Consider the following 24,556-nt stretch of genomic DNA (forward strand, 5'->3'; position numbering starts at 1 on the left):
CTTTTGTTCTGGGATGTGGGAGTTGGAATGTCTGCGTACTCCGTTGGCCATCTTCAAGACAGGCTAGCTAGTGCCCCTGCGAAGCCAGCATGACATAGCCGCCAGCCTGGGAGCCTCTGCTGGGCGGCCACTGGCGGGGGGGGGGGGGGGGGGGGGGGGGGTGTATATCATTGTAGTTTTAATTTGCATTTCCAAAATGACTATTGGTACAGAGCATCTTTTCATATGTTTATTGACCATTTCTTTATTTTCTTTAGAGAAATGTCTACTGAGACCCTTTACCCATTTTTAAAATTGCGGGTTTTTATTATGTCTTAAGAGTTTTTTTATTATATCCTGGATACCAGTCTATTATCAGATATGTCATTTTCTTTTTTTTTACGAGGAGAGAGAGGGACAGGCAGGAAGGGAGAGAGATGAGAAGCAACAACTCGTAGTTGTGGCACTTTAGTTGTTCATTGATTACTTTCTCATATATGCCTTCACGGGGGTGGGGGGTTGGGGTTCCAGCAGTAGCTGACTTCTTGCTCAAGCCAGTGACCTTGAGCTTCAAACCAGTAACCATGGGGTCATGTCTATGATCCCGCACTCAAGCCTGTGCTCAAGCCAATGACCTCAGGGTTTCAAACCTGGGTCCTCAGAATCCCGGTTGACGCTCTCTCTTTTGCGCTACCACCTGGTCAGGCTCAGATACAGGATTTTCAAATAACTCCTCCCATGCTGTGGGCTGTCTTTTTCACTTTTTTGGTGCTATCATTTGCAACACATGCACCCAATTTATTCATTTTTTTCTTCTGTCACTTGTGCTTTGATGTCACACCAAAGAACACATTATCTGATCCAAGGTCATGAAGATTTATTCCTGTTTCTAATAAGTTTTATAGTTTTAGCTTTCACATTTAATCTATGATCCATTTAGAGTTAGTTTTTATGGTGTAAAGAACTGGACCAACTTTGTTTTTATTTTCATTTCTTTTTTGCTTGTTGGATATACAATTGTCGTGACACCATTTGTTGAAAAATCCATTGATCATAAATGTGTTTATTTTGGTCTGTTTTGTTCCATGATCTAATTGACTTTCCTTATGCCAATACCATATAGTCTTTTTGTTTTTAATACTTTTTCATTTTTCAGTTATAGTTGACATACAGCATTACGTTAGTTTGAGTGGTACAGTGTAGTGATGAGACATTTATATAACATGCAAAGTGATTACCCCAATAAGTCTAGTATTCATCTGATATCATATATGTAATTACAATATTATTTAGTATTTTTTCCATGCTGTGCTTTACGTCCTCACAGCTGTTTTTAAACTGGCAATTTGTACATCTTAATCTCCACCTTTTTCACTCATCCTCCCAATCCCCTCTCATCTGGCAACTATCAAAATGTTCTCTGTATTGATGACTGTTTCTGTTCTTCTTGTTCTTTGTTTTTTAGATTCCAGAGATAAGTGAAATCATATGGTATTGCCTTTTTCTGTCTGACTTATTTCAGTTAACATAATACCGTCTAGGTCTATCCACGTTGTCACAAATGACAAGATTTTTTTATGGCTAATATTTCATTGTATATAGGTACTACATATTTGTTCATCATTGGACATTTAGGTTTCTTCCATATCTTGGCTATTGTAAGTAATGCTGCAGTGAATTCAGGGACCCATTTGTCATTTTGAATTAGTGTTTTGGATTTCTTCAGATACTCAGAAGTAGAATTGTCGTTATAGTCTTTGTTTTAAAGCCTATTTTGTCTGATGTAAATATTGCTACCCCATTTTTGTTTTTCATTTCCATTTGCATTACTTTTTCCCATCCTTTTGCTTGCTGTCTTTTGATCTACAAAGGGTCACTTGTGGGCAGCATATGTATGGGCCTTGTTTTCCTATCCATTCAGCCACCCTTTGTCTTTAATTGGAGCATTTATTTCATTTACCTTTTAAGTCAGTATTGACAGGTATGTAGTTATTGCTGTATTGTTATTTGTATTTTTATCTTTTTTTCTTTTTCATACTCTTAAAGAAGTTTCTTTAACATTTCTTGTTATACTGATTTGGTGGGGCTGAACTCTCTCTAGCATTTTATTGTCTGGAAAGCTCTTTATCTGTCCTTCAAATTCTAAATGACAGCCTTGCTGCATAGAGTAATCTTGACTGTAGGTCCTCGCTTTCATCACTTTATTTTTTGTCAGTCCCTTTTAGCCTGCAAAGTTTCAGTTGACAGTCTTAAGGAGCTCCTTGTAAGTCACTAACTGCTTTTCTTTGGTGCTTTTAACATTCTTTTGTACATAATGTTTGGCATTTTAATTATGATATGCTTTGGTTTGGCCTCTTTCCTTTAATCTTTTTTGAGACTCTGTACTTCCTGGACTTGTGTGTTTATTTCTTTCACCAGGTTGTGGAAGTTTTCAGTCATTATTTCTTCAATAGGTTTTAAGTTTATTGCTTTCTCTCTTCTGGTACCCCTATCAATGTTGGTTTGCTTGATTTTGTCCCAGAGGTCTCTCATGTTTTTGGATTCTTTTTCCTCTTTGCTGATCTCCAAAACATTCTCACTGAGTTGATCTACTCTTCCCCTAAGTTTCTTGAGTGTCCTTACAACCACTGTTTGGAACTCTGCCTCTGGTGGAATGCATGTCTCCATTTTGTTTGGTTCTTTTTCTGAAGTTTTGTCCTGTTTCGTTTGGGACCATGTTTCTTTGTCTCCTCATTTTGGCGGTCTCCTTGTGTTGGTTTCTGTGTATTAGGTAGAGCTGCTACCCTTGTATGGGTTCTGTGTGGTTTTCTGTTGTAGTTGAGACTTGATTGCTGTTGGCATGTCAAGCCCGAGATTGACCCTGAGGCTGATTGGTATGAGGACTGGTCTTGACTGCAGGGGAGGGACTGGAGTGCAGTGGCTGACCCCACAGAACGGGACTCGTGGAGGCTCTCGGTGCCCACAGATTCGTTTGTGAAGACTGAGTCGTGCTCTGGTGCAGTACCACATAGTCTTGATTGCTGTAACTTTATTATGAATTTGGAATTCAGGAAGTATGAGTCTTCCAACTTTGTTCTACTCTTTCAAGATTGTTTTGGCAGTTCTGGATCTCTTGCATCTCCATATGAATTTAAGAATCAGCTAGTTATTTTCTGTAAAACAGAAGCTGGAATTTTGACAGGCCTCCTGTGAGTCTGTAGATCAATTTGGGGAATATTGCCATCTGAAGGAAAGTGGAATTTTTAAGATTTATGTAGACTATTTGAGTTCCTTCAATGTTAGCAGTACTAAATGATTTTGGGAGGTGGTAGGAGCTGAATAAGGAAAAAGAGAGGCTTCACTATGAAATGCTAAGTGTACTTTAAAATTGGGGTTTTTTTTGGTAACAAATTCATGAAAGTGAGGAACTCTTCAATAAATAAAATTTAAAATGCCAGGTACTTTAAATTTCACCTGTCCTGGATATTGGCATTTTTCAGTCATTATTAAGTCAGCTCTTTTTTAAATGTAATTAGATGTCCTAAATACCATCCAGCCAGAAAATGTATTAAATTCTCAAGATAAAGTGTCTTATATTCACAGTATTACATCTGCACATAATAACAAGTTAAAAAAAATAACTATCATCAGACTGAGTTAATGGTATTTTATGTAATATTGAAATGTCATTCTTTTCAGTGCAGCAAAATTAAGAATTTAAACCATTATTTTTAACATTGAAATAAAATTTTGGTTTAATTTGTTTGAGCTTGGTGATCTTGTGTATTAACAAATGAACATTTTGACCTATTCCATTGTTTTTGTTTTGTGGGGTTCTTACCTCCCTTATATTTACTTATGTCTAAGTTTCTACTTTTCTTTTTTCTATTCTAGAAGCTTCTTTCTATATAAGTCTTGCTAAAGTTACACCCTTACTATAGTCTTAGGCAGGTGATTTTTGAGTTTTGAGCTGTGATAGCTAGAACTAGCTAGATGTTTATTAATGAAGTCCTTTTCAAAGCACAAAAATAATTCTCCTACTCCTAGGAGAGGGGTGGGTGTTGGGGCAGTTAAGGAAAAGGGGAGGAGTGGCTTCACTGCTGTAGGACCTAGCGGTGAAACATGAGAACAGTTTAGAAGCCTGTCAAATAGAAAGCAGACTTGGAAAGTCTTATCTTTGCTTTTAAGGCTTTTGGCTTAGGAGATTTAAAGTTGAATAATAAAACAGCAGAGGGTAATTGTTAAAGTACAAATGTACATACAAAGTGTGTGCATAAAATTAATTTACTAAAAGAGTAAAGACCATATGATTTACTTGAAACTGGCTGATACAGCCATCTTTGGTGACTTAGTGACTTAGAAATTACCCAGGCTTTTAGTTAATTCAAACTGACCTTGCCTCCAACTATAAAGGTTGAAGCCAGCAGTGGAGAATGAAGAATGTCAGCAGTAAGAGCATCATCATGAGAAGGGGGACAGCAGTCAGGAATGGGCAGGAGGAGGGAGTCAGATCAAGAAGTAGGAATGGAAACATGTCAAGGAATAGAAAGGGATAAGGGGCTAGAATTAACTGGACGGAGAAAGGAAAAGAGTATGGGTATAACCATTGAATGTTAAGTATCATAATTTCAGGGTTTGAATTTGCTTAGTTAGGAATAAGAACCTTTAAAGAATTGGGTTTAACTGTGAGCAAAAAAAGGAAATTTTGAAAAGCATGTTAAATCATACTTACATTTTAAGCTCAACAAGTTAATTTTTTCAACACAGTAATACACTGCTCACAAAAATTGGGATCAGGGAACGTGCAGATATTTCGGTATTGACCTGTGGTGGCGCAGTGGATAAAGCGTCAACCTGGAAACGCTGAGGTTGCCTGTTCAAAACCCTGAGCTTGCCTGGTCAAGGCACATATGGGAGTTGATGCTTCCTGCTCCTCCCCCCTTCTCTCTCTCTCTCTCTCTTCCCTTTCTATAATGAATAAATAAAATCTTAAAAAAAAAAAGTACCACAGATATTTCGGTACTTTCTGCCTTTTGTATAGTGCATTTCCACCAGTGAAATAAAAGTTGGTTTTGCATCTTGTTTGCATAATTGAACAACCTTCTTTGACTTGTCGTTTGCTTTTCTGTTGTTTGTTTAATAAAAAAAAATCAAATGTGGTTTTTTTTTTTATTGCTTCGTCTTCATTTTGAAGTGTCTCCTAATTTTTTGTGAGCAGTGTAATAATGAGCTGTATTATTATGGGGTACTATTCTAAGTCGTGTACATATATTGATTCATGTAATCCTCACCACAACTTCATAGCAGGTTGTATTTCACCGATTTTATAGATGCGGATCTGAACCACAAAGAAAATAAGTACTTTGCCTAGGCTAGTCAGATTTCCCTGAGGCAGTCTGATCATGAGGCTGCAATGGGTTCATCACCTCTTCCTCCTTCTGTGAGTTATTTGTATGGTATATTTCTGTAGAAATTGGTCTTGTTTAGGGAATGTAATATCACCTTCAAATAGTTGTACATCTGCTAAAATAATAAACTCTGAACTATTTTTAAATCAATTTTTCTTCCCTTTAGTTACAGTAATTGGAGAAACTCTATCAAACTAGGGACCAGAACACAAAGACACAGGTTCCTGTCCCCAATGAAATGAATTTCAGTTTGTAATTGATCATTTGAACCAGTACTGATATGAATTTTTTTAACTTTGAATCAAGTTTACATATGTTAATGAATGTTTGTTCCCTCAAAAGCCACAAACCAAATAGTGATATTGCCAATACTTCACACTCTTGGAATTCTTTTCCTTTTAATAAGACACACAACGGAATCAGCTTTCCATACAAAAAGCAGTAGTGCCTACTTTGATTACCTTCCTTAGTCATCCTTAAAATTAAAGTCTCACTTAGATATTCGCAAAGTATCTAAAAAGGTGTTTTGTTTTGTTTTGTTTTGACAGCCCTGATGCAGTAAATTGTTTGCAGTCTGTAGAGGAGGAAATGTGGATGGAGGTAGTGGGTTTCACCAGGAACTTTGGAGAGTGTTGGATATTAGTTGCACTGGAGGAGGATGAGAATTGAGTCCTTTTTAGAGGGAACAAAAAGACTTCTGTGAGGAGTATGGTTAAATACACAGGAATCTACCCTGAAGATCATTGCATAGCTTCCTGAATACTTAATTTTTTAAATTATTTGTAGAATTTGAGAATCATTCACTAGCACACACACTTTGTTTGCATTGAGACTGTTCTAAGGAGAAAGCTATGTGGTTTGAAAGTACTTCTTGATATTGAGGCTTTCAAAAAGTCTGAAGAGCATGAACCTGTGACTGGGAATCCTAAAAGATTTTACCAAGAAAAACTCATTGGAGACTTTTATTTTTTTTTTTTTTCTAACTTTTTTTTTTTTTTTTTTTTTTTTTTTTACAGAGGCAGAGATAGACAGGGACAGACAGACAGGAACGGAGAGAGATGAGAAGCATCAATCATCAGTTTCTCATTGCACATTGCGACTTCTTAGTTGTTCATTGATTGCTTTCTCACATGTGCCTTGACCACGGGCCTTCAGCAGACCGAGTAACCCCCTGCTGGAGCCAGCGACCCTGGGTCTAAGCTGGTGAGCTCTTTGCTCAAGCCAGATGAGCCCGCACTCAAGCTGGCGACCTTGGGGTCTCGAACCTGGGTCCTTCCGCATCCCAGTCCGACGCTCTATCCACTGTGCCACCACCTGGTCAGGCTCATTGGAGACTTTTAAAAGTACCATTTTTGGCAAGTAAGAGAAATTCTGGGTCATCTGGCAGTTAGGAAGAAGTTTAAGTTCAACTTAATTTGACTTTTGACTTGTTCCGCTATTGCTTTGCTTCTTGATAATAGTGTAGCATTTAAAGGCTGGCCTAGTCATTCCCTCTTAGTCATGAATAACATAAATGAAAATTTATGAGAAACTGAGTGTCTTCATTATATTGGGTGTTTTTTGCATTTCTTACCTTGCTATTAGCTCTTAGATTTTTATTGTGGCATTTGGAATACTTGAATTAATATTGATGCCTTTCTATTTACATATAGATTATCCACATGTCATTCATTCCTATATATTTAACAGCAGCTGCACCATACTAGATAATGGGAACAGGAATGAATAATTTAGTCTCTGTTCAAACTGCTTCTAGACTGGAGGACAGACAAGATTAATAAACCAGTCGTTAGAATACAAAGCCGGATAGCTTCATTGGTCAGAGCATCATCCTGAAGTGCTGAGGTTGTCAGTTCGATCCCCAGTCAGAGCACATACAGGAGCAGATCCATGTTCTTGTCTCTCTCTCCCTCTCTTCCTTCTCCCTCTCTCTAAAAGCAATACAATAAACGTTTTTTAAAAGACAGTGTAAGTACAGTGAGAGGTGTGCATAATTTTTTGTTGAATAAAGAAAGGCACTCACTCTGACTCAGAAATTTTACCTTGGAAGGAAATGATCTTTTGAGGTAAGCCTTTAAATAGAAAAGGAATTGTTCAAACAAAGTAGGTAGCAGTAGTAGGAAATTTTAAGTATAGGGGAAAAAAACAGGAATAATGTCCCATCTCAGTTATCTGATACGTTCCACATTTCAGAAACACTCCCACCACCACCCTTGCACCCCCTTGCTCTGGGTGACTGCTATGGAACTGGTATTTCAAGAATATTAACGAATTTTGATGTGTCTTAATTAAACCTGTTGTAAAGAATAATAACAGTAGTTTATTCTAAATCTATGAAAACTAAGAATACATTGCACTTTTTTAAAGCATTCTCAATTACAATTTTGTTGTGTTGTAATTTTAATTTTAAAAGATGAAAATAAGTTGAAAGTTCAAGTTAAGGTAATATTATTTCTGGTTATTTGGAGCCAAACTCATAATTTTAGGCCTATTTTAAATATTTATACATCAAGAAGAGAACTTAAAATCATGTTTACTTATTTACTCATCTGCAAATGCATTTGAAATAGAGCAGTTCCCTTTCAAATCCAGCAATTAAATTTTATGTCTCTGCAAAGGTATTTGTAAGTTGTTTTAAAAAACTCAGTGGAGGGAAGGGAGAGAGGGAGAGGGGACGGGGAGGGGGAGGGGCACAAAGAAAACTAGATAGAAGGTGACAGAGGACAATCTGATTTTGGGTGATGGGTATGCAACATAATTGAACGACAAGATAACCTGGACATGTTATCTTTGAATATATGTATCCTGATTTATTGATGTCACCCCATTAAAAAAATGAAATAAAAAAACTCTCAGTGGAAAGAGTCCACCTTTCTTTTGTCAGAAATTTTCTCCTTTTGTTACCTACCCAAATCACATAAATAGCATGATTTATGCACCCTTTCTTTCCCTCCCTCTTTTAAACATTGTTTCTGCTTAGTGATTGATGACTTCCAAGATATAGTGAGACTCAGATGTTTCTCTCTTGAAAAATAATGTATCTGAATCTTGATGTTCAGGTATTATCTTTCCATGAAATATTTATTTTTAAGTAAAATGTATTGGGATAACATTGGTTAATAACTTTGTATTATATAAAGACTTCAGTGTTCAATTTAAAATACATCATCTGTACACTTCATTGTGTGCTCACCACCCAGAGTCTGGTCTCCTCCTACCACCGTGAGATATTTCTTGCATGTAGTCATAGAATGCTATTTGAGTTTAAACTATGCCCAATTTCTGAGTCAGCAGTTACTGGTTTATTAGTAACTTTGGAGGTAAATATTTGTTTAAAATAGATGTTTGTCTTAGTGTCTTTGTTAGTGCTGTGTTCTTATACTTTTATCCAGAGCGTAACTCATTAAAACTGAAAAAATTGCTGTTATTTTTATCTCCTGTTGGCAGTGTTTCTACTCTATTGATTTGACTGATGTATTTATTCCCTGGGTTTTTGGCTATTTGGGGGGGGGGGGGTGGTTATGCTACTTTGAATGGTGTTAGTAAAGTAACATATTAGGTAGTAGTTTCATGTACAGAATATTTATTTTGTCTTTTAGATCCTTTTTTTTCCTCTTTAGGCAAGAGACTTAGCCACACAGTGAATCACTGATTACTTTTAAAAAATACTAGAAAGTGAGGACTGCCCCAGAAGAAGGAAAATCTGGATATACTTTATCTATTTTTCATTTTTTTAAAGCTATGACTTTATTCCTTGTCTTGAGGGTTTTTCCCCCTTTACCCTCATAATAAGCATTAATATTATTTAAACTTTATCTTAGCTGAAGTATTTCTTTCTTTCCTATTTCACTTTAGCAAAACAAATTTTATACACTAGGGTAACTAGTTCTATTTAATGAATAACTTAAAACTCTTAACATTAATCTTATTGTAGTCCAACCAGCAGTTCATACTTTTAATATTGTGTTCCTTCCTTGCACACCCCTCCCCTTTAGAAAGTAGGTTTTTCCAAAGTATATTTGTTTTTAAATCACCAACCTTTAATCTTTCCTGCAGATAATATCACCTACTGCATTATTTTTGGCTGCAAAAGTGGAAGAACAGGCTCGAAAACTTGAACATGTTATCAAAGTAGCACATGCTTGTCTTCATCCCCTAGAGCCACTGCTGGATACTAAGTGTGATGTATGTAAAAACTGGGATTTTGGGTTTTTCTTTGTAAATTTAAAACCTATTCATTATTTAGTCCTAATAAAAATATAATTAAGTTAGTGTTACCTTACAAATTTTGCTTATTTCTATTACCTCTTCAGAATGTAATTCCAGGAAACAATCTGGCAGAAACATATTTCATGTTTGTTCATGAACTATGTTATTCTGAATCATGTTAGGTACTTTTGAAGTGTTTCACATTTTGTTGTTTATTCTCACAGCAAACCCATGCATGAGACATGTAGAGGGTAAATCACATTACCTCCATTGTTTGGGTGTATTCATGACCAGAGATAACTCTAAATCAGGGGTCCCCAAACTTTTTACACAGGGGGCCAGTTCACTGTCCCTCAGACCGTTGGAGGGCCGAACTATAAAAAAAAAACAATGAATAAATCCCTATGCACACTGCACATATCTTATTTTAAAGTAAAAAACAAAACAAAACAAAAAAAAACGGGAACAAATACAATATTTAAAATAAAGACCAAGTAAATTTAAATCAACAAACTGACCAGTATTTCAATAGGAACTAGGCTCCTCTCACTGACCACCAATGAAAGAGGTGCCCCTTCTGAAGTGCGGCAGGGGCCGGATAGATGGCCTCAGGGGGCCGCATGTGGCCCGCGGGCCGTAGTTTGGGGACCCCTGCTCTAAATTGTCAGCAAATGAAGGAATAAGAAGACCTCTGGATGTACCTTCAGATCAGCAATTGGTCTTACTACTACCTATCTCTCTGATACATAAAGATACATTTTACCATACTTTCTTTTTTTACTTACTCATTGAGAGACGGGGAGGCAGAGACAGACTTCCAGGTGCACCCGGACCGGGATCCACCTGGCAAGCTCACTAGGGGGTGACGCTCTGCCCATCTGGGGCATTGCTCCATTGCTCAGCAACTGAGCTCTTCTTAGTGCCTGAGGTGGAGGCCATAGAGCCATCCTCAGTACCCAGGCCAACTTGCTCCAGTTGAGCCATGGCTGCAGGAGAGAAAAAAGAGAGAGAGAGATAAAGAGAAGCAAGAGGAGAAGGGATGGAGAATTGAACCTGGGACATTCACATGCCAGGCTGACATTCTACCACTGATCCAACCAGCCAGGACTTAACATGCTTTTATGAGCAGCATTTTAAAAAATGGTATTTTTATTTTTCTAAAGAATAGTGGAAGTTTCCAAACAACATGTTTATCATCAACATTCTAATAGACCTTTTTTGAAAGCACCACTTAAAAATGTTCTGCTATCTTAAAACAAGCTAGAATTCTGGGCCTTTAAAATCATTTCTCTAGTACTCTTATTATAGGTGTTACTGTATCAGGAACTTTTAACTGTGGAATGACTACCAGATTATATTAAGTCAGCTTGATTTGGATCAAGTTTAAGGTTCATATTAACTATACTGGTTTTATTAATGATGCATTTTATCCTAGATGTTGGCTTTATGGAAGTAAAATATTAGTATAGCCATTCAATAATAGAAACTGTGTTGTTATTCAAAAATGGAACTATTTAAAGTTAGTATATACTAATTTTTACAAATCTGGGATTATTTCTTGTGAACACTTAGAATATTGTTCAAATAATAGAAATCTATAATTAAAAATGAGCTCAGTGAACTTTTCAAAATGGAACCTAAATAAAATTAAAGGTGCCTTCACTCTGGATTTAGCAATATGTTCTTACATAAATGAATATTTACATACGATACATTGCCTTGGTCAATTGTCATGGTCTAAGAATGAGATAGCAGAAAACTTTTTATGCCCTTTATTTCCAGAGTAATTGCAATGGGGGAATAATTTACTGACGTTTAGGGAGAAGGTCCCCTGTTTAATGTCTCCATGGGTATATGATACATTAGTTTGGTATTTTATATATAAAAATCTTTTCTTTCAATCTACAGATTATAGGGCTTTTTAAATTTTATTTTGTCTCTTCAGAGAGAGGAAGTTTATTCTAAAAATAACTTACTGTACAACACAAAGAATCCTAAATTAAGTTGATAAGCCTTTGCTTTGAAAGTGGATTTGAATTTGGTATTCTAAAGCAGTACCTAGGTGCAGTTTTACATTATAGACTGGAGATCTCTTTTGTTCCAGTCAACCCATCCCCTTTGATACTACCATTATGTTAGGTTGTTGCTTTGGTTTTGCTTAGTGTACATTTCTTATATTGAAAGTAATTCATTTTAGACTTGTCACAGAATATGTTTTCTCTATCACACTCAACTTAATTACCTCATATTTATAAACTACTATACTCTAGTTCTTTATAATCAGTAATTCCCATGAAATTTAATGATTTCATAGTCTAGTAGTGTTATGTTTATCTTAAGTATTTTAATATTACTATTTTTACCTGGCAGGCTTACCTTCAGCAAACTCAAGAACTGGTTTTACTTGAAACCATAATGCTACAAACCCTAGGTATGTACTTACATCATATATTTGTGTGTGTATTCTTCAACGCAGTACAGTAAGTCTATACTTAATGTCAGTTGGTTTTGCAACTTTAAGTGAAACAACATATAACAAAAACAATTTACCATAGGCTAATTAATACAAACAAGAGTTAAGTCCCTGTGATATAATAATATGGTGTTGATCAAAATGACATTGAGGACCTGCTATATTCTAAAAGGAAAAGATTTCTGGAGTAATTTTATCTTCGAAGAAAGTTTCATTTTTAAACAAAGTTTGGGGCCAGTTTCTTGCCTGGTTATAAGGAAGCCTTTTTTTTTTTTTTTTTTTTTTTTTTTTTTTTTTCATTTTTCTGAAGCTGGAAACAGGGAGAGACAGTCAGACAGACTCCCGCATGCGCCCGACCAGGATCCACCCGGCACGCCCACCAGGGGCGACGCTCTGCCCATCCTGGGCGTCACCATATTGCGACCAGAGCCACTCTAGCGCCTGGGGCAGAGGCCACAGAGCCATCCCCAGCGCCCGGGCCATCTTTGCTCCAATGGAGCCTCAGCTGCGGGAGGGGAAGAGAGAGACAGAGAGGAAAGCGCGGCGGAGGGGTGGAGAAGCAAATGGGCGCTTCTCCTGTGTGCCCTGGCCGGGAATCGAACCCGGGTCCTCCACACGCTAGGCCGACGCTCTACCGCTGAGCCAACCGGCCAGGGCTTTTTTTTTTTTTTTTTTTTTTTTTTTTAATAAGAGAGAGAGAGGGACAGACAGACAGGAAGGGACAGAGATGAGACGTGTCAGTTCTTCGTTTTGGCACTCTAGTAGTTCATTGATTGCTTTCTCATACGTGCCTTTACCGGGGGCTCCAGCTGAGCCAGAGACTCCTTGTTCAAGCCAGTGACCTTGAGCTCAAGACAGCAACCCCTTGCTCATGCAGTCATGTCTGATCCCACGCTCAAGCCAGCAACCCCTAGCTCAAGCTGGCGACCTTGGGGTTTCGAACCTGGGTACTCGGCGTCCCAGGCCAACGTTCTATCCACTGTGCCACCACCTGGTCAGACACAAGGAAACCATTTTTTAAAATTTAATTTTATTTGGCATAAACAGCCTTGAGTGTGATTTTTGTTTTCAGATAGTTAAAATAGCATACTTCATTCTGGCTTTGCACTGGAGAATAAAATACTCCTTTTGGGCTGTTGCATATGTTTGTAATATATGCAAACATACATGGCAGTTCTTGTTCTCCTAGAGCTTGTAGTCAGTACTATTTAATGAATTTATATCTTTTTTTAATGTGACATAATTAAATGTTGAAGTTTTCTAAAACTTATATTGTCTGCAAAGTTCGTGCAACTTAAGTCATCTCAAAAGGTTATTATCTTTCACTTTACTAATGAGGAAATTGAGGCTTAAGATAGTTTTGACTTGTGTAAAGTCATGTATTCTAAAAGAACATTGGCTTTAGAGATCGATCTGGGTTTAAATCTGTAGGCTTCTGACCTGTTTTGTAAACTTGAGCAAAGGTTCCCTGTTTACCTTTCAAGTATCTCCATTCTCTATATGCAAGGTGGAATAACAATGCCTGCCTTAACATTGAATTTGAAGGTGAAAGATGATGTATAAGAAAATTGCCATGTAATATGTTGTATGTCGTAGATAATCGTTCATTATTATGTTAGTTATTTTTATTTTATTATTCCATTCCCAAATCTTGGGTAGAAGTGGTAATCACAGCTTCTCATCATGGCATTCTTTGTATTACAAACGTAGCTAGTTTGAAATATATATCACTTGTTTGAGGTTTTTATAGTATAAAAGATAGAAAAATAAAAGTGAGAATTTTCTCATTCCCTCCATATCCAATAATGTACATGTTAATGTTATGTAAATTACATAAATGTGAAGATTTACAAATACTTATATAATGAAAGTTGAAAAGGGAAATTGTATTATTTAAAAATAATATATAAAGTTATTTAAAATTGTGCCATTTGTATTGTTTATAACAGATTCTTAAGCACAGAATGAATAGCATTTTAAGGGGAACTTTAGATTATATGAGCTGTACCTCTTTGTCTTTCATTAAAGTATGATTTTGCGGATTTAATTACAGTAGAAATATAAATAGACTATACAATAACTTTGTAAATCAAGGTTACCTATTTATTAAGATGTATTCACTTAGCACTTCTGAAGGCATTCGATGCCTTTTTTAAAAAAGGAAAAACTCTGTCCTACCTAAAGGTTTATTGAACGTTGAAGGTTTGTTGACATTTTATCTTGGTTTTGGAAACAGTGATTATCACGAGGCCTACACGGTTTACTTTCCTTAACAATTTTATTATTAATGAAATGTAATTAAAGCAAACTGGCATAAACCGTTTGATCTAAGGCATACTGAGAAAATAAGATTATATTATTTAAAAAGTCAGTTCTTACCTTATAGCCCAAAGGTTATATTTATTAAAAATGCTGTTTTTACATCTTCTGAAAGAGTTGGAGTACAATTAAGAACCCCAATAATTAAATAAGAAGTGGGGTGGAAAGAAATGTATTACATAGTTGAATTCCCTGCTTAAACTGTGGGGCAAGATTAATTATTAATAATTGTATTTGTCATGATTTTAGTTTGTTTTTAACATGAGGATAATCTCAAACTAATTGTAATTCAGATTTTTTTTTTTGTATTTTTCTGAAGTTGGAAATGGGGAGGCAGTCAGACAGACTCCTGCATGCGCCCAACCGGGATCCACCCGGCATGCCCACCAGGAGGCGATGCTTTGCCCATCTGGGGCGTTGCTCTGTTGCAACCATAGCCATTCTATCACCTGAGGCAGAGGCCATGGAGCCATCCTCAGTGCCCGGGCCATCTTTGCTCCATTGGAGCCTTGGCTGCGGGAGGGGAAGAGAGAGACAGAGAGGAACGAGAGGGGGAGGGGTAGAGAAGCAGATGGGTACTTCTCCTGTGTGCCCTGGCTGGAAATCGAACCCGGGACTCCTGCACGCCAGGCTGACGCTCTACCACTGAGCCAACCAGCCAGGGCATAATTCAGAATTTTGAATGAATATTATCCCCGATCTATAAATACCTTTGATAATTTTTTATAATTGGAACATTGTTTCTGAGAAGAAATAATTTCTTACCAAAGGTATAATAATTATACCAGTGATGAGAAACACTGTCTTTGGGGTTTTTTAATAGTGAAAAATATATTAAACATTTATGATTGTGTGATGAATGGCATTTTTCAGGCAAGTATTGTAGTGGTAAGTGATTGGGGAAAAAAGTGCTTCTCATTTCAGGTTTTGAGATCACCATTGAGCACCCACACACAGATGTGGTGAAATGTACCCAGTTAGTAAGAGGTAAGTGATCTTTGAAACTTTTTAATTAAGTACTATATTAATGATACTTATTGTCTATAATTAATTTGAATGCTATTTTGTTCTTATAGCCTTTTCTTGAATTTTATTAAAATGGAGGGAATGTCATTTTGAAGCATTACTTTTTAGTGTTCTATCTACCTATTTGTCAACTTCTATTTGTGGTTCTACCGGTCGCTTCCTTTACACTTCAGAGAGAGTCTCTTCTCACTGAAGAGCTGGAGAAGTTCCAAATATTAGGACTCTGTCTACCTCCCCATTGGGCTATGCCTGTTCTATTTCAGTTACTTTTTAAGATTTAGGCCATTAACACATGGGTGTAGAAAATACTATTAGTTTTTAATTTATGTCAAACTTCATTGATTTCTTAAAAAGATTACAGTATAAGAATTTGTAGGTCAAGCTCAGATTTTTTTCTATGAAAATTGCCTTTCTTAGCAGATTTGTCATGTTTGGAAATGTTTTGCCAATGTTCATTTGAACATAATTGGTTTAATACATTTTTCAGTTCTTTAGAATTAGTAAAAAATGGTTTTCTTTTTATGTATAATGGGGAAATAATTATATAGCATGATACATAGTGCTTGATGGGTCTATTATACCTTTTATAAACAGGAGTAGGAAACTTTTCTATTTTTTGTACTACTGCTTATAAGCATGTGGTACACATTTTTCTACTCTTGTTAATGAACCCTAGAAATATTTTTTTTACATATTTGCATGTTGTTATACTACTACTACTGCTTTTCTGTTCCCCATTTGAAGTGTTGTATATACTAATAGCAACTGCTTGGAATCTTTAGTTTGCCTTTTCCTATTATTTTCTCTTTGAATTAAATTTTGCAGTTTCATTCTTTTACCACCAGACTTCTTTAGGATTATTCTAAACAAAATGGGTAAGACTTTTGAAGGCCTTGTTTGTTTTAGTGTTTACCTAAATATTCTCATATTTTATTCATCCTAAATTTAATTTATTTTATATGTAGGTAGGACTTTATTATATTATGGCTACATTAAAACAACAACAACTCTGTTACCTGATACCACAATGTTACCTGAACTGGACCTCCAAAATGCCATTTATATATATATTTTTAATTTTAATAACACATATTATCATTTCTAAACTAAGACATAATTATAGTTCGTGTTCTTCATGGTTATATAAATATATTTTGTAGCACATTCTCTTCCCTAGTATTACAGTGGTAGTATAGGTTTGTATAGATAACTAGTATAGATGTTGAATTAAGAAAAGCTAAGTAGTAGTTCTGTCCTCCTGAAAACTTGAAAGGGTATGAACTGTTTTGTCAGACTAACGGAAAGGCATATAATTTGTTTTAAATTGAGCCTAATGAAGAAATATAGTGAAGGGAGATATTAGTGTAGGTTAAAATAATACTTTAATTTAGTAGGAATTGAAACTGGGTTTTCAGCTTAGTATTATGGTGACATTTTAGGCAGCTTTTAAAAATTTTTTCATCACAGTGTTTTTTTGTTGTTTTGTTGTACATGTTCTCCTATATCTTTGCAGGAGGCAAAGAAGCTAGAGAAAAAAAAAAAACTTACTTGCAAAATAGTAAATTTTAAAACATTTACAAAAACTACAAATTTGATATATCATCCAAAGTAAAATATTTAAATATAATTTTCTGTTAACATTTAAAATGTGACTGATTCTTAAATTTTAGTGCAAGTCTTATGTATGTTTAACCTCCCTTTAACTAACATTTCAAATAACTGGTATCTTTGTTCTCTTTGCTCTATTGCAATTTTCAGCTAACAAAAACATTTTCTCTATGTTCTTCCTCTTTTGCACAGTGATAGGTATGAATTTAGATACGTTCTGAGGTGAAAACTGCTATGGCAATTTAAAATTTCTTCTCTACATATTTTGAGTTTTGTGTGGGGGTAAATGGTTTGGCTTCTTTAAAGTCCTTTACCTCCTCTTCCCCCCCCCCACCCACCTTGAGAAAGTTGGTATTATGCTTCTTTGCTGCAGAATTGGCTAATGTCATTTTACAGGGACCTTTCACTTCTGTGATTTCTCCTTCCCTCCCCACCAGGAAAGAATGCAATACTTAAGTCACACTGCCTCCAAGACATCTGATGCTTTGACACTTCCTTAGCACAGCTCTGCTAAACTCAAATCCCTTTTTGTAAAGATTCCCATGGGGCAACAGGGATTACAGGTGCTACAGATAAAAATAGCAAGGGGCAAGGATTTTGAGGTCTTTTAGAGAGGGGTGAGTTCAGGGGAACTGATCCTAGTTGAAGCAGAGGGGAAAGGTATGTCAGTGGATTATGAATTCAGATGGGAAATAAGGGGTAAACTATAGCAGAGGTGTCCCTGTTGGGAAGGATAAGAAGCTGAAGGAGGGGAGATGCTGTTTTTAACTCAGTGTCTGAATTTCATATTTATGGGGGGGGGGGCAGTGTTGAAGCATCCTGATTCCCTCTAGAGTACTCATTCATATATAAAGTTGTTAATTGGATTCTATAAATTAAAAAAAAATCATACAGTGGAGTTTCCTATATTTATGTCTTTATAATGTTTCCAGGTTGATTATTCTCTGTTGCTCAGTAGCATGATGAAAAACTGAGCAGTTGTGCTCTCTTGAGTTTGGGGGTTGGGGGTTTTCTTTTATTTTGATGGAAATACTTAAGCCAGTTTAAATATGACTGAGGATTAAGTCTGGCAGGCAACTCTGTATTTTGTACTAGACTTCAAAATCTTTTTCTTCTTCTTCTTCTTCTTTTTTTTTTTTTTAAATCCAGGAGAATGCTTTATTGCAACTTTTAGATGACTAGATGCTTAACTTAGTAACAAGTTTAGCCCTTGTAACTGGCTAGCTAAAAGCAAATCGGCTTGTTTCTCAGATCTTTGGGGGATAGCAAGAAACATTTGAGTGAATGTTGTTGAAGATTTTCAGTAGTATAGAAAATGATGGCGCTCTTGTGATATTTGTAAGTAGTAAGTAAAATTTACTTTTTGTGTACACATCTTTGAAGTTTTTGTTGTGTTGAAAACTTTTTGATGGTAGCATGTTAAAGCTGATAGTATTTGTCTTCGTTTTTTTTTTTTCTTACAGCAAGCAAGGATTTGGCACAGACATCCTATTTCATGGCTACCAACAGGTTGTTATCCTGACCCTCTTTGTTGCACTGTTGTAGCACACTATAGCTTCCTTTAATGCAGGGCCCCCTCAATGTGTCTCTTACCCTTGTTGCAACAGGAGACTGGACCATCTTCTGTGGTGGTACCTTCCTGTCTGCTTTGCGGTGTATTGTACAAGGGACTTTGGGCACAGAGGGGTTAAATGCACAATGTGAAGTGTAGTGGTGCTTTCTGATGACATATTCTCGATTTGTGAGTGCATAAGTCTAAAATTGGTAGCCTGAATAGCAGCTAAAGATTACAGAGCTAAACTTAACGTAGAAATTCGAGCAACTTGGTAAGTATAAAGCTATTTCTAGTTTACAATTATAGTTAAATGACAATTTTTAAAATTTCACATTGATCCAATCTTAACTTTAATCATTGAAGTTTTTTAATAAATAAAATTTATATAACTGGGTGTTTTTTTTTCAGATAATACCCACTAATAGTAAATTAGAAGTAGTCTACTATCAGTGCCTGGATTTGCATAAGTGCAATTTTTACTTTTAAAAAAACTTTCTTTTTAGTTTATATAAATAAAAAATGGTGTGGGTTGTGATTGATCAATAAACATTTTCAACAGTTATCAAACTGAAGTGGAAGAATAGTTTTTAAAAGTTTTTAATATCTAATAACATTCTGTTCTGTATTGATTATATTAATGATTTAAATTTGTTTTTTAAATGAGTCATTGGGGATGAGGGGACCAAACCAGCTATGTGTAGTCCTTAGTTTTTCATGACACTGTTAAGTTTTATTAATCTTTGGATTGGCAAATATCAGTGTACTTCTTAGATACATGTTGTTTGGATTTTACCTCTATCCCAAGAAATTCTGAACAACAACAAAAAACACAAGTTTAAAACTTTGATTAGAAAAGCCTATTTGTGACATGTTATGTGCCCAATATAGTAGAAAGAGAAAGGTAGTATTTTCATAGTAATAGCAACATTGGGCCTTGAAGCTGTTGTGCAAAAGGTAAGTTTTCTTTGTGGCTTTATTGAAAAGAGGATAGAGGTTTACATAGATAACAGTTAAATTCTCTAACTTACTTGAGATTTATATTTCTTAAGCTGTGTCAAATGGTAGAATCCCTGATTATAATGCAATGTTGAAATCTGTCACTTTGAGTTCTCTACTTTTTCTGTACTTTTTTGCCATATTAATATTACAAAAGAAACAAAAAATGCCACAAAAAAAGATATAAGGTCTTGTAGATAGTGACTTTGGAAGTAGTATATATTACATATATTTTCCCCTCCTTTTATAAAAAAATACAGTACTTTGAATTTAGATATAAAAGCAAAATTTAGAAGTATCAACATAGTAGTAATTATAAAATATTAATAAAATACTCTGGGCAGTAAGAGTATGCAGAATGTTCATAATCCATATAGGTTTTTTCTAGTACTAGAATTTTATAAGTATAACATTAGCTTTTAATTTAATTAAAAAATAAGGTTTTGTTCTTTAGGCTTACAGAAGAAAACCTTTGTAATTCTGTTTTTGCTCTCATCTTACTGGCAAATGTTTTTCTTTGTTTTACATATTTGAATTTCTGTGGCTCTTCATTTTTAAACCTGCGCCACAACAGTCTACATCTTACCACCTTCTGTCTTCAGTACAAACCGACAGTGATAGCATGTGTATGCATTCATTTGGCTTGCAAATGGTCCAATTGGGAGATTCCTGTGTCAACTGATGGAAAACATTGGTGGGAATATGTGGATCCGACAGTTACATTAGAATTACTAGATGGTAAGTAGAGAAAACAAATCTTTCTTTACATTAAAAATATTTTATTTTAATTATGAAAAAACTGTCTACTTCTGTATAGGTTTAAAAACTAGTGAATCCCATATACTCCTGCCCAACTGCCCAGTTACTAAGCTGGCCAATTCAGCATCCTTCCCCTGTAGTTATTTTAATGCTAATCCCGGATATTTTTTCATCTATTAGCATTTTCAGTTTGTATTTTAAAACATAACTATAATCTATTTTAGCAATTTGGTAATAGATTTAAAAGTATTTACATGATCAAGTGAACAGGATCAGAAGGATTCATTTACCTAATGAAAAGTAAATTGAACATATATTAACCACCACTGAACATCTAAAACCCTTTGAGAGTTCTTCAAACTTTTAACATATACTAATTTTGTTGTTTAAAATGTACAGACCCGAAGTTGGTTATTATTATAGAAGATGTGCTAAAGGTGTTTTCCAGGTAACATCCCTTGTTCTGTAGTTCCACCGATGAAGTGGACCACTGTTGCCTTGCATTGTTAAGTGTGAGTTGACAAAGGAAAAATGGGGGTACAAGTTCTCTAAATTGAACTTGGAACCTGGGAGTCTTCTGATTGGAAATTTCTCTAGTTGAGAAATAACAGAAGCTGGCAAGAGGTAGGAGATTCTTGGAGATTAAGACATTTCAGCCATGTATTGTAGATTTCATATCTTACCTAATAGATATACTCAAACTAGATGTTAAGTTCTCAGCTTATTCTTTTTTATGGGCTTTTCCCAACATCCTTCACGGAATTGAAGCTAAAGGAAAATAGGATTTAGATCTCTTGGAACTGAGGACATATATCATGTAAAGGAAGAGACCTCTGTGGCTTTGGAATGTGGTCTTCCAATAAAATCTTAGATGTTTCTTGGCCCTGGCTGGTTGGCTCAGCGGTAGAGCGTCGGCCTGGCGTGCGGGGGACCCGGGTTCAATTCCCGGCCAGGGCACACAGGAGAAGCGCCCATTTGCTTCTCCACCCCCCCCCCCTTCCTCTCTGTCTCTCTCTTCCCCTCCCGCAGCCAAGGCTCCATTGGAGCAGGGATGGCCCGAGCGCTGGGGATGGCTCCTTGGCCTCTGCCCCAGGTGCTAGAGTGGCTCTGGTCCCGGCAGAGCGACGCCCCAGAGGGGCAGAGCATCGCCCCCTGGTGGGCGTGCCAGGTGGATCCTGGTCGGGCGCATGCGGGAGTCTGTCTGACTGTCTCTCCCCGTTTCCAGCTTCAGAAAAATACAAAAAAAAAAAAATCTTAGATGTTTCTTTAGGATAGATTTTCTTTAAGGATCTACATGTTTTTCTGTGAAGGGCCAAATGGTAACTATTAATTCGAGTAGTACAAACATTCAAGTATGTCCTCGTGCCTCCTGACCATCCAGAGTACGATCATACAAAAATTTTTATTTTAAAAATGTGTAAGGCAACATTTAAAAAAAGCAAATGTATGTCTTTTTTCTATAAATTGATTATCAGACAAACATGACTTTAAGTTAACAAAACTGTAACTGAAACTAGTTTCAATTTTTGAAGAAAAATCACTCTCAGGGGTCAGCGAGCATGAAAAAAACTCACTACTCAAAGGGTTAAAGGGTTTGTGTGCTGTACTGTCTATGCAGCTACACAAGTCTGCCATTATAACTGAAAAGCAGCCAGAAGCAGTTTGTAAATGAATGAATGTGGCTGGGTTCCAGTAAAGCTTTGTTTACAAAAATAGGGTGCAGGTCATACTCGATCCACTGGCCATTTTACCTACCCTTTTGGTAAAATGTACCTCTGCTAGATTTCTTGATTTTCTGATTTTTTTTCTCCATGAAAAATTTCTCACAGATTATATATCTCAGTATTGTATTACTGCCACATGATTGTGCTCTTTTCCTTACAAAGTTTATGCAGGAGGGGAAGGAAATCTTCAGTGAGTTGAAGCAACATCTTCTAAAAACCAGTAGGGACGTTTGTTTTTTATGACTTGGAAATTAGGTTACCTATGCCACTATACTTTAGCAGTCAGTAGATAGATAAAGTAGGCATAATCTTGGTAAAAGCAGTTTATATACATGGTGTTAAAATAAGGCTTACCAAAAAAAAAAGTGAATTGCCTTTTATCCTGTTCTTAAGTTTTTTTTTTTTTGTTTTTTTTTTTTGACAAAACAGGGGTCATCTAAATCTCTTCTACTTCCATTCTGAAAAGGTTCAAGTCGTTTTTCATTTGAGAAGCAATTGAATAGAAATCACGGACACTTAACATACTGAAAATTTCTACATAGTTTGTAGCAGCCTTTTCTGTTTTGATCACAAAAGAAAATATCAGCATAATTTAAGATACTAAGATGTATCTGAATTTTAGCCTGAATTCTGAAGTATTAGTGTGTGCTGAAATAATTTAAAGACTTTCAAAAGCACCATTTGCTTGAATTTGGGCTATCTGTAAGTTTTTTGTTGTTTTGTGGGGGTTTTTATCATTAATAACAAACCCTCATGCCTAACCTATGGTGGTGCAGTGGATCAACTGTGGACCTAGAACGCTGAGGTCACCAGTTTTAAACCCTAGACTTGCTTGGTCAAGGCACATACGGGAGTTGATGCTTCCTACTCACCCCCCTTCTCTCTAAAATGAATAAATAAAATCTTAAAAAAAACAACCCTCGTGTGTTTTTTATATTTTGTATTTTTCTGTATATTAGCTTTAAGGAGGAGGATCCTCTATTAAGTATACTGTAATTTTTATGCGTGCAGCTAATTACTTACATAGCAGTGATTATTTGTTAGATTCTTTTTTTCCTCCACTATAAAACTTAAGAATAAGACACTTAAGAAAGGAAAACCAAGTTTACATTTTGTGCCTGCTGTATATGAGGTTTTGGGTCAGAAATTTTATGTGCATTTAATCTTTGACAACCAAGCTGTTAAAGAAATTATGTCAAACAATTTTTTATTAGTATTGAACCCACAATATTACCTATATAAGATTTCTTTAGTGTCGAAAGGGGTGTTTTTTTCAAATGAGAGGAAGTGGTAGTCTGAGCATTAGATTTGTCACCCAGACTGTCAGAAAGCTCGTGAAACTTTAGCAGTAGTTAGTTGTCACAGCTTCTGAACGTATAGCATTGCCAAGACTGATAGAAATATTTGTCTTGAGAATTACCAATAGTTTTATTAAAAACACTGTATTTGGGGTATAAAACTATAATTGATCGTAACCTTACCACTTTGGAAAAATGAGTTATCTCAATCCTAAATTTAAAAAATAAATTGGATCTAAAAATATGACCAGGGTGATTGACTAATACGTTAATTGTGTTAATTACTAGGAAGTTATAAGATAGAGGGATTTTTTTCTTTTAAGTTCAAATAATTATAAAATTAAAGAGATTTCAAAATAGTACAGAGCTTACATATGCACTTCAGCCAGTTTTTTTAATGTTAACTTTTTATATAATACATGATTATCAAAACCAGGAAATTATTGGTATACCATTATTAAATAAACTGCAAATTTTACTCAGATTTCTCGTTTTTCTGTTTTAGGATCCTACATTTCAATTAGTTAGCATGCCCCTTTAATTTTTTCCAATCTATGACAGTTTTTCAATCTTTCCTTTTCTTTCATAATCTTGACACTTTGAAGAATAACATTTGGTTATTTTATAGAATGTTCCTCAATTAGAGTTTATCATTTTCTAATTGGATTGAAGTTATTCAGTGCTGATAAAAATACCACAGAAATGGGTTGTGCCCTGTTCATTGCATCTTATCAGGGGGCCCATAATGTTCATATGTCTCGTTGCTGGTAGTAACGACCGTGATGACTTGGTTAAGGTGTCATCTGCTGGGTTTCTCCATTGTAAAGTAACCTTAAGGAGAGGGGAAGGTATGTTAGGGTTTTATAGATATCCTTTTTTTTCCTCAAACTTCTGCTTACTAATATTAAACCTATTGGTGGATCTTGCCAGCAACAGTTATTACTATTGTTTTGCCTAATGGGAGGTTTCTATTGGGGAGGGGTATTTTTTAATGCTATTAAATTTTCCAGAGATTCTGAGTGAACATATAAAATTGGGGTGGGGGAGAGATTTTCTTCTTTAAAAATACTAGTTCAGAGCTGTGTGTATCTGCTTCTGTATATGCTGATGGTTGAATAGGAGGGTGATAGAGAAGTAGATGAACTCTAGAGATCCCTTTTTAACATTGCCCACTTGAGAGAGATTTAAATCCTAAAGGCACCTTCTAAGTTATAAATTTAAAT

General features: G+C 35.7%; 1 protein-coding gene across 4 annotated transcripts in view; it reads left to right on the plus strand.

Annotated features, from left to right (window-relative positions):
* Positions 1 to 24,556, plus strand: part of CCNT2 (cyclin T2) — a 52,405-nt gene that overhangs the window by 21,864 nt on the left and 5,985 nt on the right. For 2 of the 4 annotated variants that reach the window (XM_066344880.1, XM_066344881.1), the window contains exons 3-7: positions 9,423 to 9,551; positions 11,946 to 12,006; positions 15,292 to 15,354; positions 18,465 to 18,510; positions 20,127 to 20,290. In XM_066344880.1, the coding sequence (XP_066200977.1) occupies positions 9,423 to 9,551; positions 11,946 to 12,006; positions 15,292 to 15,354; positions 18,465 to 18,510; positions 20,127 to 20,290 (463 nt within the window). Of the gene's footprint in view, positions 1 to 9,422; positions 9,552 to 11,945; positions 12,007 to 15,291; positions 15,355 to 16,383; positions 18,340 to 18,464; positions 18,828 to 20,126; positions 20,291 to 24,556 lie in introns of those variants that run through there. The other 2 variants (XR_010746593.1, XM_066344882.1) reach the window with 2 other exon arrangements.

Source organism: Saccopteryx leptura, chromosome 7, assembly GCF_036850995.1.
Source record: "Saccopteryx leptura isolate mSacLep1 chromosome 7, mSacLep1_pri_phased_curated, whole genome shotgun sequence".
Classification (NCBI taxonomy): Eukaryota; Metazoa; Chordata; class Mammalia; order Chiroptera; family Emballonuridae; genus Saccopteryx; species Saccopteryx leptura.